At 41.6% G+C, this 18046-nt stretch overlaps 1 protein-coding gene across 2 annotated transcripts in view; it reads left to right on the top strand.

Annotated features, from left to right (window-relative positions):
• Positions 1 to 17429, top strand: part of b4galt1l (DP-Gal:betaGlcNAc beta 1,4- galactosyltransferase, polypeptide 1, like) — a 28459-nt gene extending 11030 nt beyond the window's left edge. For both annotated transcript variants that reach the window (XM_039813485.1, XM_039813484.1), the window contains exons 4-7: positions 9873 to 10060; positions 13057 to 13179; positions 15698 to 15802; positions 16550 to 17429. In XM_039813485.1, coding sequence (XP_039669419.1) covers positions 9873 to 10060; positions 13057 to 13179; positions 15698 to 15802; positions 16550 to 16679 — 546 coding nt within the window. In that variant the 3' untranslated portion in view covers positions 16680 to 17429. The remainder of the gene's footprint in view (positions 1 to 9872; positions 10061 to 13056; positions 13180 to 15697; positions 15803 to 16549) is intronic.
• The last annotated feature ends 617 nt before the right edge of the window (positions 17430 to 18046 follow it).

Raw genomic sequence — 18046 nt, 5'->3', positions numbered from 1 at the left:
TCCTAAGTGGAATGCAGCCATCAGTAATGGTTTAATACCAGGACCTCTCCTAAGTGGAATGCAGCCATCAGTAATGGTTTAATACCAGGACCTCTCCTAAGTGGAATGCAGCCATCAGTAATGGTTTAATACCAGGACCTCTTCTAAGTGGAATGCAGCCATCATTAATGGTTTAATACCAGGGCCTCTCCTAAGTGGAATGCAGCCATCAGTAATGGTTTAATACCAGGGTCTCTCCTAAGTGGAATGCAGCCATCAGTAATGGTTTAATACCAGGACCTCTCCTAAGTGGAATGCAGCCATCAGTAATGGTTTAATACCAGGACCTCTCCTAAGTGGAATGCAGCCATCAGTAATGGTTTAATACCAGGGTCTCTCCTAAGTGGAATGCAGCCATCAGTAATGGTTTAATACCAGGACCTCTCCTAAGTGGAATGCAGCCATCAGTAATGGTTTAATACCAGGGCCTCTCCTAAGTGGAATGCCGGTGCAACACCGATGTCTTCTTACTTGATGGTTTTATTTCTTAAGGTGCATAACAGTGACTAACGTTTGGATGTAAGATCACATCTTCATCAGAGTCCACATCTTCACGAGCTATGCTTTGCCTGCAGCAGCAGCAGCATGGGTAGCCTGGCTCGTGGTTGTATTTTCAGACGCTTCGTTGATCTGATTGGTTGATTTGGCTCGTCTATCACCAACTATAGGTGGTGATAGACAGATGGTTCATCCAATCAGCTAACCAGGATTTTCGCCCCTTCCCAAAAGTTCTCCAACGGTAAGTTCCCAGATGGATATGCCGAGCTAATGAGAAGCGATCCATCTGGAGGAGTCAGGTAACGATTGCCGTACGTTACGTGTGAAGTTTCGCCGTAGCGAGTAGTATGAGAGGACCGAAGTCCGTGGACGGGTAAAGCACGCGTGTGACGTTGTTCTCGCGATAGCACGGCACGCGGCGACGCAACGTGGTGTGTATGTTTACATCCGCTGCACACTATAGGGGTTGAAATTAATCAAATAATGGACGCATGGAATCGTAGACATGGACGATGCTGCATCGATAATCAGCCGGCTCATAATCGGTTATTTCTGTTTGTAATGTAATGTAGGCCTAACAACATTTCTGTTTACATATTCTGGTATGTTTTGCACATACAGGAAGTGCCATGTGCTCAGTGCTGTATAGTTTTATGTACACTGCAAAAATAGATGTGTTAAAAATGACACATGTGTAGTCCCTGAACACACTCACCACATGTGTTAAAATTCTACACGTTGTGTCATTTTTAACACATCTCTTTTTGCAGTGTACAGTTTCCTACATCCATTTTAAATCTCTGTTTTAAGAAATCATTAGTGGGATAAATCCTATTCATAATTTTAAATTGCATTTCTTTCACCTTTGGCGGGACAGGAAATTTTAAGTATTTACATCAAATTTTTTTTATTGTCTCCTTACCGTCTTTGAGAATACACTGCAAAAAGAGATGACACAACTCTTGTGTTAAAAATGACACAACATGTGTAGAATTTTAACACATGTGGTGAGTGTGTTCAGGGACTACACATGTTGTGTCATTTTTAACACATCTCTTTCTGCAGTGTATCCAAGTTATTTAGTATCAGAGCTCTGCAGAATGTTTGGTTTTTGAAGCTTGAAAAGCTCTGAATTAAATATCCTACATGGCTTTAATAGAAACATGGATTAAATATCCTACATGGCTTTAATAGAAACATGGATTAAATATCCTACATGGCTTTAATAGAAACATGGATTAAATATCCTACATGGCTTTAATAGAAACATGGATTATATATCCTACATGGCTTTAATAGAAACATGGATTATATATCCTACATGGCTTTAATATCCTACATGGCTTTAATAGAAACATGGATTAAATATCCTACATGGCTTTAATATCCTACATGGCTTTAATAGAAACATGGATTATATATCCTACATGGCTTTAATAGAAACATGGATTAAATATCCTACATGGCTTTAATATCCTACATGGCTTTAATAGAAACATGGATTATATATCCTACATGGCTTTAATATCCTACATGGCTTTAATAGAAACATGGATTATATATACTACATGGCTTTAATAGAAACATGGATTAAATATCCTACATGGCTTTAATATCCTACATGGCTTTAATAGAAACATGGATTAAATATCCTACATGGCTTTAATATCCTACATGGCTTTAATAGAAACATGGATTATATATACTACATGGCTTTAATAGAAACATGGATTATATATCCTACATGGCTTTAATAGAAACATGGATTAAATATCCTACATGACTTTAATAGAAACATGGATTATATATCCTACATGGCTTTAATAGAAACATGGATTATATATCCTACATGGCTTTAATAGAAACATGGATTATATATCCTACATGGCTTTAATAGAAACATGGATTAAATATCCTACATGGCTTTAATGGAAACATGGATTAAATATCCTACATGGCTTTTAAATAGAAACATGGATTATATATCCTACATGGCTTTAATAGAAACATGGATTATATATCCTACATGGCTTTAATAGAAACATGGATTAAATATCCTACATGGCTTTAATAGAAACATGGATTAAATATCCTATATGGCTTTAATAGAAACATGGATTATATATCCTACATGGCTTTAATAGAAACATGGATTAAATATCCTACATGGCTTTAATAGAAACATGGATTAAATATCCTACATGGCTTTAATGAAACATGGATTAAATATCCTACATGGTGGCTTTAATAGAAACATGGATTAAATATCCTACATGGCTTTAATAGAAACATGGATTAAATATCCTAATACTATGTCGTTTTAATGGAAACATGGATTAAATATCCTACATGGCTTTAATGGAAACATGGATTAAATATCCTACATGGCTTTAATGGAAACATGGATTAAATATCCTACATGGCTTTAATGGAAACATGGATTAAATATCCTACATGGCTTTAATGGAAACATGGATTAAATATCCTACATGGCTTTAATAGAAACATGGATTAAATATCCTACATGGCTTTAATGGAAACATGGATTAAATATCCTACATGGCTTTAATAGAAACATGGATTAAATATCCTACATGGCTTTAATAGAAACATGGATTAAATATCCTACATGGCTTTAATGGAAACATGGATTAAATATCCTACATGGCTTTAATGGAAACATGGATTAAATATCCTACATGGCTTTAATGGAAACATGGATTAAATATCCTACATGGCTTTAATAGAAACATGGATTAAATATCCTACATAGTTTTAATCCTACGTGGCTTTAATGGAAACATGGATTAAATATCCTACATGGCTTTAATAGAAACATGGATTAAATATCCTACATGGCTTTAATAGAAACATGGATTAAATATCCTACATGACTTTAATAGAAACATGGATTATATATCCTACATGGCTTTAATAGAAACATGGATTAAATATCCTACATGGCTTTAATAGAAACATGGATTAAATATCCTGCATGGCTTTAATAGAAACATGGATTAAATATCCTACATGGCTTTAATAGAAACATGGATTAAATATCCTACATGGCTTTAATAGAAACATGGATTAAATATCCTACATGGCTTTAATGGAAACATGGATTAAATATCCTACATGGCTTTAATGGAAACATGGATTAAATATCCTACATGGCTTTAATAGAAACATGGATTTGACGCATCGTGATGCATCGAGATATCAAATTGAATTGAAACGCTGACATGATGATGGTAATGGAATCGGGAGATGAGTGAAGATTCACCGCTCCGCTGTATACAGCGTAGACGTACACGTGGATAGCTGAAAATGCGTCCAGATAACACGCTGCTTGGCTTTAGGAAAGTGGCGTGTATGTTTACGCAAAGTCCTGATGTCATGTTGAGTATTGTCCCAAAAGGAACAGTTATGTTAAAACACTTAGCGGAAATGACGAGCGGGACGAACGCAACACACATGAACGAGATTTCAGCTCGCCGGCTCTCAAAATCTGACGAAAATCTTCAAAAACTGACCTTTGTTGATCTGAAATGAAGACAGATTCAGCAACTGCACAGCCTATTTCTCTCTTCAAATGTTTTCAGAATCCCTATTTTCCTAAAATACGAAATCGCCATTACGGTCGGCTTTGAAAATACGGAAGCAGTCCAATTGTCCAATCAGCTGCCGGTCAACGTCCCCTGGTCCCTCCCCTTTCTGCTTTGTAGCCCAGATGGCGCCCTTTTAGTGCGACTAGGGTCTTTCGTTCCACACTGAACTTTTTTTGACAGTTTTTAGGGGGTCATCCTGGATCTGTCGGTGTTGTATCTACACTGTATACTTCAAACTAATAGTTTTAATTGTGACAGTGGGAGGTTTGAGACACAGCCACTGACTGGTAGATTAAAACTCAACTTCACACCGGATTAAACTGGAGAAAAGAGAGCCAGAGTTTAACATGCTTTTATTTAGAAAAAAGCGAAATATCTCTGACTGTATTACTGTATTACAAACCGACAGAGACACACACACGCACACACATGCACGCACATGCACTGAGAGACACACGCAGAGACACATACACACACACACACACAGACACATCATAGTTTAGCATATGAAGTGATCATACTTTGTATCCTTGTTTACATACAGCCAAACTAAACAAAGGGAAAGTGTTGCTGTGAGGATCTCTTCCCTGTTTAAACACACTGACAGCAGCTGCTTTGCATGAGAACACCACACACACACACAAGCAGCCACAAAATCCAGCTAACATTTTTAACAGAAGCAACATTTGAAGCAAACAAAAACCTTGAAATAAACCCAAATGTAGAAGAAAGCAGCTAAAAGCTTGGTTAAAGTGATCCTGCTGTGTGGAGGTAAGGGCATAGTTAAAGTGATCCTGCTGTGTCTACTCATTTCCTTGAGAGGTAAGAGCTGCCTGGACATTTAAATACACAAAATATAGTCACGGGAGCTTCCATCACAAGAGCTGAACTGAGACAGAGTTTTAAATGTAGGAGGACTGGATGGAAAGTAGCTGCTGACAGATGTCACCTGTCTGTCTCTCTCTCTCTCTGGGTTTGGTGATGGTGATTTCGGGGCTGTTTCATGTTAAACTAAAAGGATCTTACTCTTTAACTAAAAGGTCTATCTCTATAGGGATCCATCCCATAATGTTGTCAGACACTTAGAATAATAATCTGAGTCTGTCAGCAGCAACAACAGAACTTCTAGTGGACTCTAACTGCTGCTGAACATTAGTCCTGTAGGGTTACATTACAGCCTGGTTCTGGTTTAATACTGGACCAGGTTCACAGATTGTTGTTCCATCAGACACTCAGACACACAGACATGGAGACAGAGAGTCCAGGGTGATAGAAATGCTCGTTTCTATCACCCTGACCTCTAAAGTATCAGGTATCGAAAAATGCTTAGTCATTCAATACCCAATTACCATACCTAAGGAGTAAAGCAGCGTCAGTGAGCCAATAAGCATGCAGCATGCTTCTACAAAGATCTAATGATGTTTGTGATTGGTTGTCTTAACGTTACACATCGCAGAGACAGGCAGGAAAGACTCTAGGAACAGAGACAGGCAGGAAAGACTCTAGGAACAGAGACAGGCAGGAAAGACTCTAGGAACAGAGACAGGCAGGAAAGACTCTAGGAACAGAGACAGGCAGGAAAGACTCTAGGCACAGAGACAGGCAGGAAAGACTCTAGGAACAGAGACAGGCAGGAAAGACTCTAGGAACAGAGACAGGCAGGAAAGACTCTAGGAACAGAGACAGGCAGGAAAGACTCTAGGCACAGAGACAGGCAGGAAAGACTCTAGGAACAGAGACAGGCAGGAAAGACTCTAGGCACAGAGACAGGCAGGAAAGACTCTAGGAACAGAGACAGGCAGGAAAGACTCTAGGAACAGAGACAGGCAGGAAAGACTCTAGGCACAGAGACAGGCAGGAAAGACTCTAGGCACAGAGACAGGCAGGAAAGACTCTAGGCACAGAGACGGGGCTCATGTAGTAGGAGACTAAAAATAAATGCAGTAAAAGGATTTGTAATGTAATTTATTTTTATTTTATTAAATTGGTATTGAAAAAAGTATCGTTTAAGGAACACTCCGACTTATTGGGACTTTATCTTATTCCCAGTAACCCCCAGAGTTAGACCAGTCCATACATACCCTTCTCACAGTAACCCCCAGAGTTAGACCAGTCCATACATACCCTTCTCACAGTAACCCCCAGAGTTAGACCAGTCCATACATACCCTTCTCACAGTAACCCCCAGAGTTAGACTAGTCCATACATACCGTTCTCCTCTCAGTGAGTGCTGTAAGGCTGTCTGACGGCTCCAGCATTAGCTTAGCCTAGCACAGATCCTGCAGGTGACTGGTTCCAGTAATCCTACTGCTCCCATTTAGTGACAAAATAACGCCAACATGTTCCTATTTCCATGTTGTGATTTGTAGAGTCAGAGCGTGTACAAAAAACAACGTAACATGAGACACAGCCATCTTCTAACCGTAAACAAACCGGGAACTATATTCTCAGGCGGAAGAATATAGTACGTGGGCGGAATGATTTGCTTTGCAGCAAGCCTGTCTGAGAATATAGTTCCAGGTTTATATACGGTTAGAAGATGGCTGTTTTTTACTCTACCAATCACAACATGTAAATAGGAACATGTTGGTGTTATTTTGTCACTTTTGTCACAATTCGGAGCAGTAGGATTACTGGAACCAGTCACCTGCAGGATCTGTGCTAGGCTAAGCTACAGGTGGAGCTGTCAGACAGCCTTACAGCACACACTGAGATGAGAAGGGTATGTATGGACTGGTCTAACTCTGGGGGTTACTGTGAGAAGGGTCTGTATGGACTAGTCTAACTCTGGGGGTTACTGTGAGAAGGGTCTGTATGGACTAGTCTATCTCTGGGGGTTACTGTGAGAAGGGTATGTATGGACTAGTCTAACTCTGGGGGTTACTGTGAGAAGGGTCTGTATGGACTAGTCTATCTCTGGGGGTTACTGTGAGAAGGGTATGTATGGACTAGTCTAACTCTGGGGGTTACTGTGAGAAGGGTATGTATGGACTAGTCTATCTCTGGGGGTTACTGTGAGAAGGGTATGTATGGACTAGTCTATCTCTGGGGGTTACTGTGAGAAGGGTATGTATGGACTAGTCTAACTCTGGGGGTTACTGTGAGAAGGGTATGGACTAGTCTATCTCTGGGGCTTACGGTGAATAAGATAAATTCCCAATAAGTCTGCGTGTTCCTTTAAGGAACCAGTATCAAAGTCACAGTATTGGTATCTGTACCGGTATCGAAAACGTTTGATCAATACCCAGTGTTGTTGGTTATCTGTGATAACTGCATGGACACACCTTAACATCTGCTCTGTTTCTTCTTCTTCTCACAGCTTTCTGTCTGTTTGGGACTCACAGTTGTTCTTCTTCTCTCCTGTCTGTGTGTTCTACCTCCTCCTCCTCTTCCTTTTTTGTAGTTTCCTCCTTACATCGCCTCCTTTTCATCCTTCCTTTCCTCACTTACACGCCTCCCCATTCCTTCCCTTCCTCCTCCACCCTCCCTCTGCATGTCAGGCATTTCTGACCAATGGCTGTGGTCGCTGGAGACGCTGAGACCCGCCCCCTGCTCGGTCTCGAGCCAATAGCAGCTGGTGTTTCTGCTCTGGTAATACAGGCTTCTCTTTTTTTCTACCTGCTTGGACTTTTCTCTCTGTGAAAGCTGTGTTAGTGTGTTAAACATCTTACTGTGTGTGTGTGTGTGTGTGTGTGTGTGTGTGTGTGTGTGTGTGTGTGTGTGTGTGTGTGTGTGTGTCTTCAAACAAACTGTTCCAGCTCTTTGTAAACATTTGCTCTTTTCAGACACTTTACTCTACTTTTCTTGTAAGTCTGTTGAACATCTTTTAAACTAAATGTTGTGGCTTTTCCCACATGGACACCATTTCTGTTTTTGTCTGATACATAACTTAAAACCCTATTATACAATACAGTTCTTTATGTAGACAATAAATCAGAAATGGGACCAAGTCACTTTTCAGCCAATCACAAGAGAGTCTCAAGTCTTTAAGTCCTAAACTTAGGCTACGTTCAGACTGCAGGCAAAAGTGACCAAATCTGATTTATTTTGGGGTCCAGTGAGCAGGTCAGAAGTAGTATGAACATTCAAATCAGATGTAGACCACTTCCATATGTGGTCCTGAATCAGACCCAGGTCTGATTGTTTTCAACGTGGCCGCAGTGTGAACAACCGAGGAGGATTTGATGCAACTTTTACGTCAATCTGCATCGAAATTTCTCACAATTCTGCTCCGACGGGAGTTAGCCCCAAGACCCAGAAAGTAAAATTAAGAACTTGACTAGGCTGCAACATGGAGACCAGTGATGGAGGAAGTCAGTGGAGGGAGAGGGAGGTGTTAGACCTGATTAGTATCTGGGGAGATACTCCAATTCAATCGTACCGTAACCCTTCTCCTCCTCAGCAGCTGCTCATTAATGTTACAGCTGCCATTACACAATCATTTAGAAATAAAAGCCCAAATGCTGACTTCCTCCATAAGCTCCCTAACTTTAGTGCAGCAGCGCGCTGCGTCTGATGTCATTGTTATTGGTCAGCAGGTCAGTTTGAAACCTCAAACAGTTCCCACTGGAATCTGATGTAGGCCACATTTAAAAGGTCATGTGGACAGACCAAACACAAAATCAGATCTGAGCAAACAATCTGAATTAAGCTTTAAGACTTGAGGTGTGAACGTAGCCCAAGTTTTGAGTCCTAAATGTTGTGATTGGAGTCCTGAATGTTGTGATTGGTGTAATTGGAGTCCTAAATGTTGTTTTGAGTCCTAAATGTTGTGTTTGGAGTCCTAAAGAAGTCCTGATGCAGTCTTCCCCAAACGTAGACTGCAGGGGGACTTTTCTGTTTAATATCTCTGTTGACATTTCATTAATTGTTGATATAAAGAGTTTTAAGACTGGAAACAAGCCAACCAGACGAATCGGAGTCAAAGGAACACGACTGTGGACAGAGACGTGTGTGTGTGTGTGTGTGTGTGTGTGTGTGTGTGTGTGTGTGTGTGTGTGTGTGTGTGTGTGTGTGTGTGTGTGTGTGTGTGTGTGTGTGTGTGTGTGTGTGTGTGTGTGTGTGTGTGTGTGTGTGTGTGTGTGTGTGTGTGTGTGTGTGTGTGTTCTACTACGACTTAGACAACTCTTCACACCTGAGGGCCCAGCGTTGCTTAGCAACCAGTGGTCCGTTTACTGGAGCCAGATACCTGTCATAGTTACCTGAAGGGGGGGTGTGTGTGTATGTGCGTGCTCATACACACACACCTCATTCTGTCCATGTTCAAACAAAGATGTTGAGATTGAACAACCGGTTCTTTCCTCTGAGGCGTTCAGGGACTCTTGTTGTTTATGTGTTATTCAGCTGAGAGCTCTTCCTTATCCTCGGGGGAGCGCCTGCTTCACACGGCATTATAACGACCTACTGTTATATTCCTCCGTGTCTGTACAGGATTGTTTGGTGTTCATTGATCTGTGAATTCATCACTGGATCAATATTTCATTATTTTACATCAAAAAGCATTTAGTTAACCTTCACAATATGACGTCACAGCTGTGTGTTTCCAAGGGTTTTGCAGTTTTCTACCTTTTTTGATTGAAAAATTGTGTTTTTAACTGTGTGTGTCTCTGTGTGTGTGTCTCTGTGCCTCTCTGTGTGTGTGCCTCTTTGTGTGTGTGTCTCTGTGCCTCTCTGTGTGTGTGTCTCTGTGCCTCTCTGTGTGTTTGTGTGTGTGTGTGTGTCTCTCAGGATGGAGACGAGACGTTCAACCGAGCCAAGCTGCTGAACATCGGCTACGTTGAGGCCCTGAAGGAGTACGACTACGAGTGCTTCGTCTTCAGCGACGTGGACCTGATCCCCATGGACGACCGCAACACCTACAAGTGCTTCAGCCAGCCGAGACACCTGTCGGTGTCCATGGACAAGTTTGGCTTCAAGTGAGAGGACACACCTGGGCTGCAGCCCGTTCACAGAGCAGTAAAAGTAAAACTGAACGTGTGTGTTAAAATGACAGAAATATGAATGGAGTCTGGCGTGCACACCAAACTCCATTCATATTTCTGTCACTTTAAAGGGTATCTTGCATATTTTTTTAACCTGGACCCTATGTCTCCATGTTTGTGTCTGATGGAACAACAATCTAGTAATAACCAAGCTGTAATGTAACCCTACAGGACTAATGTTCAGCAGCAGTTAGAGTCCACTAGAAGTTCTGTTGTTGCTGCTGACAGACTCAGATTATTATTCTAAGTGTGTGACAACATTATGGGATGGATCCCTACAGAGATAGACCTTTTAGTTAAAGAGTAAGATCCTTTTAGTTTAACGTGAAACCGCCCCGAAATCACCAAACCCACCAGACTCCATGTAAATAATCAGGACTTTTAGCCTGTATAGAGCCAGCATATCTCCACCAGACTCCATGTAAATAATCAGGACTTTTAGCGTGTATAGAGCCAGCATATCTCCACCAGACTCCATGTAAATAATCAGGACTTTTAGCGTGTATAGAGCCAGCATATCTCCACCAGACTCCATGTAAATAATCAGGACTTTTAGCGTGTATAGAGCCAGCATATCTCCACCAGACTCCATGTTAATAATCAGGACTTTTAGTGTGTATAGAGCCAGCATATCTCCACATGTAAATGGGTGAATTAAGGGTTTATTTCAACCAAACCAGAGTGGTGATTGTTGGAACAGTGGAAAGATGAACCAAGTCGGCTTTTGGTAGTTTTATTTAGTTTCTGTTCACTTTGAATGAAGTGTGTTTTACGATGATAAGTGCTGATTATTTACATTTACATTCACAGTCTGGTGTAGTTTACAATGATAAAATAAGTGTTAGTGAAGGAGAGGGCGGCCCTGATGAGAGGGGTGGGGAGAGAAAAATGTTATCAGGAAGTGACAGTGACACCACAGAAACAGACACCACCATCTGTCAGGCTCCTCACTTCCTGTTTTACACACACACGCGCACACACCGGTTTTCCCCTCAGGATAATCTGATTTGAAAGAAGTTGACTTTTGTCTCTTGACTTCCTGTAGTTGGTTAAATGTCTGACTGCAGAGTTCTACAATACAACAGGAGGAAGTTTTTAACTCCACAACAACAACGATATCTATGACTGCTTAATGATAACGTTCTGTAAACAGCGGCGTTGAGCTCCAGCTGATAATATTCACAGTTAGCTTTATATTTACCGTTCTTGTTGTGGAACAGACCTTTAAACACAAGACAACAAGAAAACCAGTGGTGGAAAGTGAAGCTTGATTTATGATTCTGTGTTGAATCTCTAGCTAAGTTTCCATCCGCTCGTCAATCGAATTATCTGAAATTCAGTAAAAAAAAACTCCTGTGAATAAAGCTGAGTGTGAAAGTGTGTTTCCATCCAACAGCTTTAAAGCGAATGAAAACCTGTTGCTTAATGACGTCACGTGCTGTTTTGCGGTTAAATTGGGATATCGAATAGATTTGAGACATTTTAAGGTGTTTCCGTTCATTTTCGCACTGAATCGCACAACATTCACACAGACATTTGTGAACAAAGTTTTGCCAGACAAAATGGATCTCACCATCTACCAACACATGATCAATATTGTTGTTATAGTGCTGATGTGCCAGCTGATAGCGACATCAAGTTGTAATAATGCTGATGAGCCAGCTGATAGCGACATATCGAGCTGTAATAAGAAAACAACAGCGCTATCAACACATTGCTATGATGATGCAGATGCACATTTCTTAGATTTTTGCTATCTAAAATAGCCGTTATATTTTGCTCGTAAATTAAATTCAAAAAGTCTCTCGTCTCCTCGTTGGTCCACCTCCATCTGTCTTTGTTGACGTCGGCCATGTCTGCAAACAGAGAGGAAATACTGGGCGGAAATGGACTACAACTTCTTCTTCGTTTTGTGGCGGGGTGCAACCATAAAATGACCTAAAACTTAATCGCAATTCATTAATTTATTCGGCAAATAACGTTTCCATCAGCGTTTATCACATAAGCCGTATATATATCGATCAAGATAAAATCCGATGAGACCGAAACGTATTTCCTTTGAGTCGATATTCATGAAATTCAATCAAATTTTACAGTTTCCATGACAGCATTTTTCATTCAATATTACTTAATTTGGATAAAAACGTGTGGATGGAAACATAGCTTATGCTGTAGGCTACAGCGCAGGTACGGACCCTTTGTCTACATAAGTGCTGAATCCTGAATCCACTGGTTCAGATTCTGCTGACTCCTCCCATCCTCAGTCCATGAACACAGTAGCTCATTTAGTAGGGAACCGGAGGGTTGTTGGTTCAAGTCCCAATACGGACCAAAGTATGGTGGTGGACTGGTAGCTGGAGAGGTGCCAGTTCACCTCCTGGGCACTGCCAAGGTGCTCTTGAGCAAGGCACCGAACCCCCAACTGCTCAGGGCGCCTTTCCATGGGCACCTCCCCCCCCTCCCCCACTCTCTGACATCTCTACATTAGTGCATGTAGAGGTACTGAGCATGTGTGTGATTCAGGCCTGTGTGTAATAACAAAATGAAAAACATTGTAATTAATAAAGTATACATTATTGTTATTGTTAAAAAGCCCAATATTCAGCTGAATCTGAAGCAGAGTCCTGGATTCTGTGCATCCCTAAGTTAATAGTTAGTTTGTCTGTTAGTTTTTGGGTGCAGTAGATATTGTGATAACCCATTAATCAGATGGAGAACCTCTGGGACAGTAAGCTGAAGATCTTTGAGACATGTGATGACGTCATCTTGGGCTTTGGGAAACACTGATCCACATTTTAGAGAGCCAACTACTCATCCATCCATCCAGAACATCATCCATCCATCCAGAACCCACACATGACTCCACGGTGCAGATGGTGTTTGTTGGTTCAGCTCCAGTGTCCTCATGTCCTCGTCTCTGTGTCCTGCAGGTTACCTTATAATCAGTATTTTGGAGGCGTTTCCTCGCTGAGTAAAGAACAGTACCTGAAGATCAACGGCTTCCCCAACAACTACTGGGGCTGGGGGGGGGAGGACGACGACATCTTCAACAGGTAACACACACACACACACACACAGAGACAGTGTGGAGCCCAGAACCAGAGACCAGACCTGTGTCTCAGAGCTGTAACTCAGTGTCATCAGTGAGTCAGAGGCTCCACCTGGTGGCTCAAACCGTGAACTGCACGACATCATATATCAGAATCACCATCAGCATGACATCATCTATCACAATCACAGTCAGCTTTACCGCACGACATCATATATCAGAATCACCATCAGCATGACATCATCTATCACAATCACAGTCAGCTTTACCGCACGACATCATCTATCAGAATCATCATCAGCACGACATCATCTATCAGAATCATCAGCACGACATCATCTATCAGAATCACCATCAGCACGACATCATATATCAGAATCACAGTCAGCATGACATCATATATCAGAATCACCATCAGCACGACATCATATATCAGAATCACCATCAGCACGACATCATATATCAGAATCATCATCAGCACGACATCATATATCAGAATCACAGTCAGCATGACATCATATATCAGAATCACCATCAGCACGACATCATATATCACAATCACAGTCAGCACGACATCATCTATCAGAATCACAGTCAGCACGACATCATATATCACAATCACAGTCAGCACGACATCATATATCACAATCACCATCAGCACGACATCATATATCAGAATCACCATCAGCACGACATCATATATCAGAATCACAGTCAGCACGACATCATATATCAGAATCACCATCAGCACGACATCATATATCACAATCACAGTCAGCTTTATTCAGTCCCTCCAGAAAAACACGATCACTGTTTTTTCTCTTTTTCATCAAACCGGAGATTTTGCAAGTTCCCGCATTTCATCGCATGAAATTGCATAAATATCATATATAGCATATTCCATCGCAATTTTTAAGAAAACGTGCCGCATAATCAAGGATTTTTGCTCGCAACAATCACAAAAACTCTGACATGACTCTGGTTAACCTTAGCTCTCACAGGGCTGTTCTTCCCCTCCCTCTCTGTCCCTGAGTCGGTCTCTCACCGACACAAGTTCCTCAACATGGCGTCTGCACTTATAAGACATTTTAAGTTGCAGCTTTTCTTTCACTTTTTATCACTTTTTCCCACCTTTTTCTCGCTTTCTTTGACCGTTTTGTCACTTGATCAACCAATCGACTAATCCTTTCATCCTGAACACTAATCCACCACGAAAAGAATCGCTGATTGCAGCTTTGTCACTTTTTTGAAAAATGTACTCTCTTTTATTGGCGTTTTTGTCTTATTTTTACGTAAATCACCCTTCTTTTTATTGCGATTTTTAGCATACTGTGATATTCTGCGATATATTTCAATTTATTACTTTTCATCCAACTACAAATTATGTCCCAAAAAGGAAACTTTGTCTGTTTAATCTAAAAAGATAAATTTGTTCTCACTTTAATTTTATTGTTGCGCAACACCTAACTAATAATAGATCTATACTTAGCATCTATGGAGGGTATATTTATACATAATCCAAAAGAGAAAACGAAGCAAGATCAAATTAAAAATATTATTTTACTACGCTACTAGGACAAATCATGCCGTAATTAGAGAAAATGGAAACTGAAAAAGGAAAAGTTGAAATGTAAAACGCAAAGCTTAAATATAAATGCTTAAACTGAAATCTTTGAAATCTTTTATTGAATGACAGAAACATCAAATATGAAACTCAATGTGAAATGGAAATACTTAAATTAAAATCTCAAATAGAAAAAAATAAATCATTTTAGTTTAGCCTTTGCACTTAATCATTTTCAATTTGAAGTTTTACCTTTTTGAATTTTACATTTTGGTAATTGCCTTTTTGACATTTTAAGATTCCCCATTTCTATTTCTATTTAACATGAAGGCTTTTCATTGAGCTTCACGCGACTGGCGAGTAGGCAGCGCCGGGCGCAACCAGATGGCTTCTCTCATCAGACTGGAGTCAGACATTTTTCGTCCGTTATTTCACCACGAAATTCACTTCTGAGACTTTTTGATGCGAGAAATCAACTACGTAGAGTTTGAAAATGGGCAGTTTTACAAAAACTGATGGCCAGTTTTGCACATTTGCTCCGCTATAATTGTCTGGCTCTCCAGTCCAGTCTTCAGCCTGGATTTAAAAGAGCTGAGAGTTGCAGCGGACCTACATTTAGGTGTGGATCATAAAAACTGAAAGTTTCCCGAAGAAATACAGGTATTAAAATCAGGTATGTCTCTCTGCAGCAGGAGAGCAGCCAGCTGCTTTAGATATGGACTGTAGAAAGGGTTGGGTCACACACAGACAGACACAGACACACACACACAACACACACACACACACACACACACACACACACACACACCCCAGTATAAACTTGAGGCCACTTCTGTACCTACAGAGGAAGCTGTGCCTGGAGCCCAGAACCAGAACTCAGGCTTTAACCTGGGTTGTGTTGTTGTTGTGTCTCCAGGCTCTCATCTAAAGGAATGTGTTGTTGTTGTTGTGTCTCCAGGCTCTCATCTAGAGGAATGTCCATCTCCAGACCGAGCGGCGACATTGGGAAATGTCGCATGATCCGCCACCAGAGAGACAAAAAGAACGACCCCAATCCTCAGAGGTAACCTGCAATACTACTACTACTACTACTACTACTAGTAGTAGTAGTAGTAGTAGTAGTAGCTTGTATTTATATCTATTGTAAAGCTGCGTAATCCTCGGAGGTAGAGAGTAAATATCACCCATTCACGCTCACATTTCTGATTTCTTCTGGTTGCTGATTTTGATTTTTTAAGTTTTATTCTAAAAAAAGGAAATGTGATTTGGACCCTAAACAGAAATAAAGAGACACTGTTTAATTTAATAAGACCAGTAGATACACATAGAGAATATTCTACACTCTGATTGATCTGCTGTCTGTGTGTGTGTGTCTCTGTCGGTGTGTGTGTTTGTGTGTCTGTCTCTGTGTGTGTGTGTGTCTCTCTGTGTGTGTTTGTGTGTGTGTGTGTGTGTGTCTCTCTCTCTGTGTGTGTGTCTCTCTGTATGTGTGTCTCTGTCGGTGTGTGTGTTTGTGTGTCTGTGTTTGTGTGTGTGTCTGTCTGTCTGTGTGTGTGTCTGTCTGTGTGTGTGTATGTGTGTCTCTCTCTGTGTGTGTGTGTTTGTGTGTCTGTGTGTGTGTGTCTCTCTCTCTGTGTGTGTGTGTGTGGTGTGTGTGTGTGTGTGTGTGTGTGTGTGTGTCTCTCTCTCTGTATGTGTGTCTCTGTGTGTGTGTGTCTCTCTGTGTGTCTGTGTGTGTGTGTCTCTGTCTGTGTGTGTCTCTGTCTGTGTCTCTCTGTGTCTGTCTCTCTGTCTGTCTGTCTGTCTGCAGGTTTAACCGGATCGCCCACACCCGAGAGACGATGCAGAAAGACGGGATCAACTCTCTGACGTACCGCGTGGTGAAGGCCGAGAAGTTCCACCTGTACACGCTGATCACCGTGGACGTGGGGAAGCCATGACGACCGCGCCCACAGCAGTAAAACTCCTCCAGGTCCTGGTCCTGGTCCAGGTTCTGGTTCTGGGTCTCCAACGGGACGGACTTGTTGTTTTTGCACAAACACGCGGCAGCGAAAAAGCTCTGCGCTGTTTTTCTTCTTCTTTCTGCCGGACGCTCAGACACTCTGCTGCCACACATCACCAACAAGGCCTTTTATTTTGAAAATCAGCCAGGCCTTTTATTTTGAAAATCAGTCAGAGACAATCAGGGTTACTGGGTTGTCCCGGTGCGGGGGTTTATCGGTGAGGGATTCTGGGTAATCAACAGGGTGGGGTTGGATCCTCTCTGATCCAGATTCTGCGTTTTTAGTTAGTTTTAGTTAGTTTTTCGAGGCGTTCAACAAAGGTCCAAAAAGCTGGAACCACTTCACTGCTCCTGGTCTGAGGTCACGGTCCAGAGGAGACCCCAAATCCTCCTCACCTCGAGGTCCACTCAGCCAGCCGTCTGTCTGTCTGTCTGTCTGTGGGTCTTTGTGGGTCTTTGTGTGTGAAATGATAATCAGGAGATTCATTCATCTTTCTTCTCTCTCTTTTTTTTTTTTTTCTCATAAAAACTTTGATTATGTGATTTAATTTAAAAGCTGCAAAATGTAACCAAAAATCTGTTTAATGCAGGGTTTCCCCCGGGGGCGAGTGACCCGCTCCAGCGTCCCTGTATCGCCCGATTTAGTTTCTGTGATAACGAACGGGATCGCACAACTCAGAATAAAAAACAAAACAAACAAACAAAAAGCTAAACGCAGATTCCACAGGGCCGGACGACAAGATCTCTGGGGAGTAGAAACCAAACTAAAGGCCAGTTCAGACCTGTGTGTGTGTGTGTGTGTGTGTCTCTGTGTGTGTGTGTGTGTGTGTGTGTGTGTGTGTGTGTGTGTGTGTGTGTGTGTCTCTGTGTGTGTGTGTGTGTGTGTGTGTCTCTGTGTGTGAGTGTGTCCTTGTGTGTCTCTGTGTGTGAGTGTGTCCTTGTGTGTGTGTGTGTGTGTGTGTCTGTGTGTCCCTGTTTGTGTGTGAGTGAGTGTGTGTGTGTATGTCTCTTTGTCTCTCTGTGAGTGTGTGTGTGTGTGGGTCTCTCTCTCTGTGTGAGTGTGTCTGTGTGTGTGTGTGTATATATCTCTGTGAGTGGGTGTGTGTATATCTCTGAGTGTGTCTGTGTGTGTGTGTGTATATATCTCTCTGTGAGTGGGTGTGTGTATATCTCTGAGTGTGTGTGTGTGTGTGTGTGTGTGTGTGTGTGTGTGTGTGTGTGTGTGTGTGTGTATATATCTCTCTGTGAGTGTGTGTCTGTCTGTCTGTCTGTCTGTCTGTCTGTCTGTCTGTCTGTCTGTGTGAG

This window comes from Perca fluviatilis, chromosome 10, assembly GCF_010015445.1.
Source record: "Perca fluviatilis chromosome 10, GENO_Pfluv_1.0, whole genome shotgun sequence".
NCBI lineage: Eukaryota > Metazoa > Chordata > Actinopteri > Perciformes > Percidae > Perca > Perca fluviatilis.
This window is presented reverse-complemented; position numbering and strand designations above follow the sequence as displayed.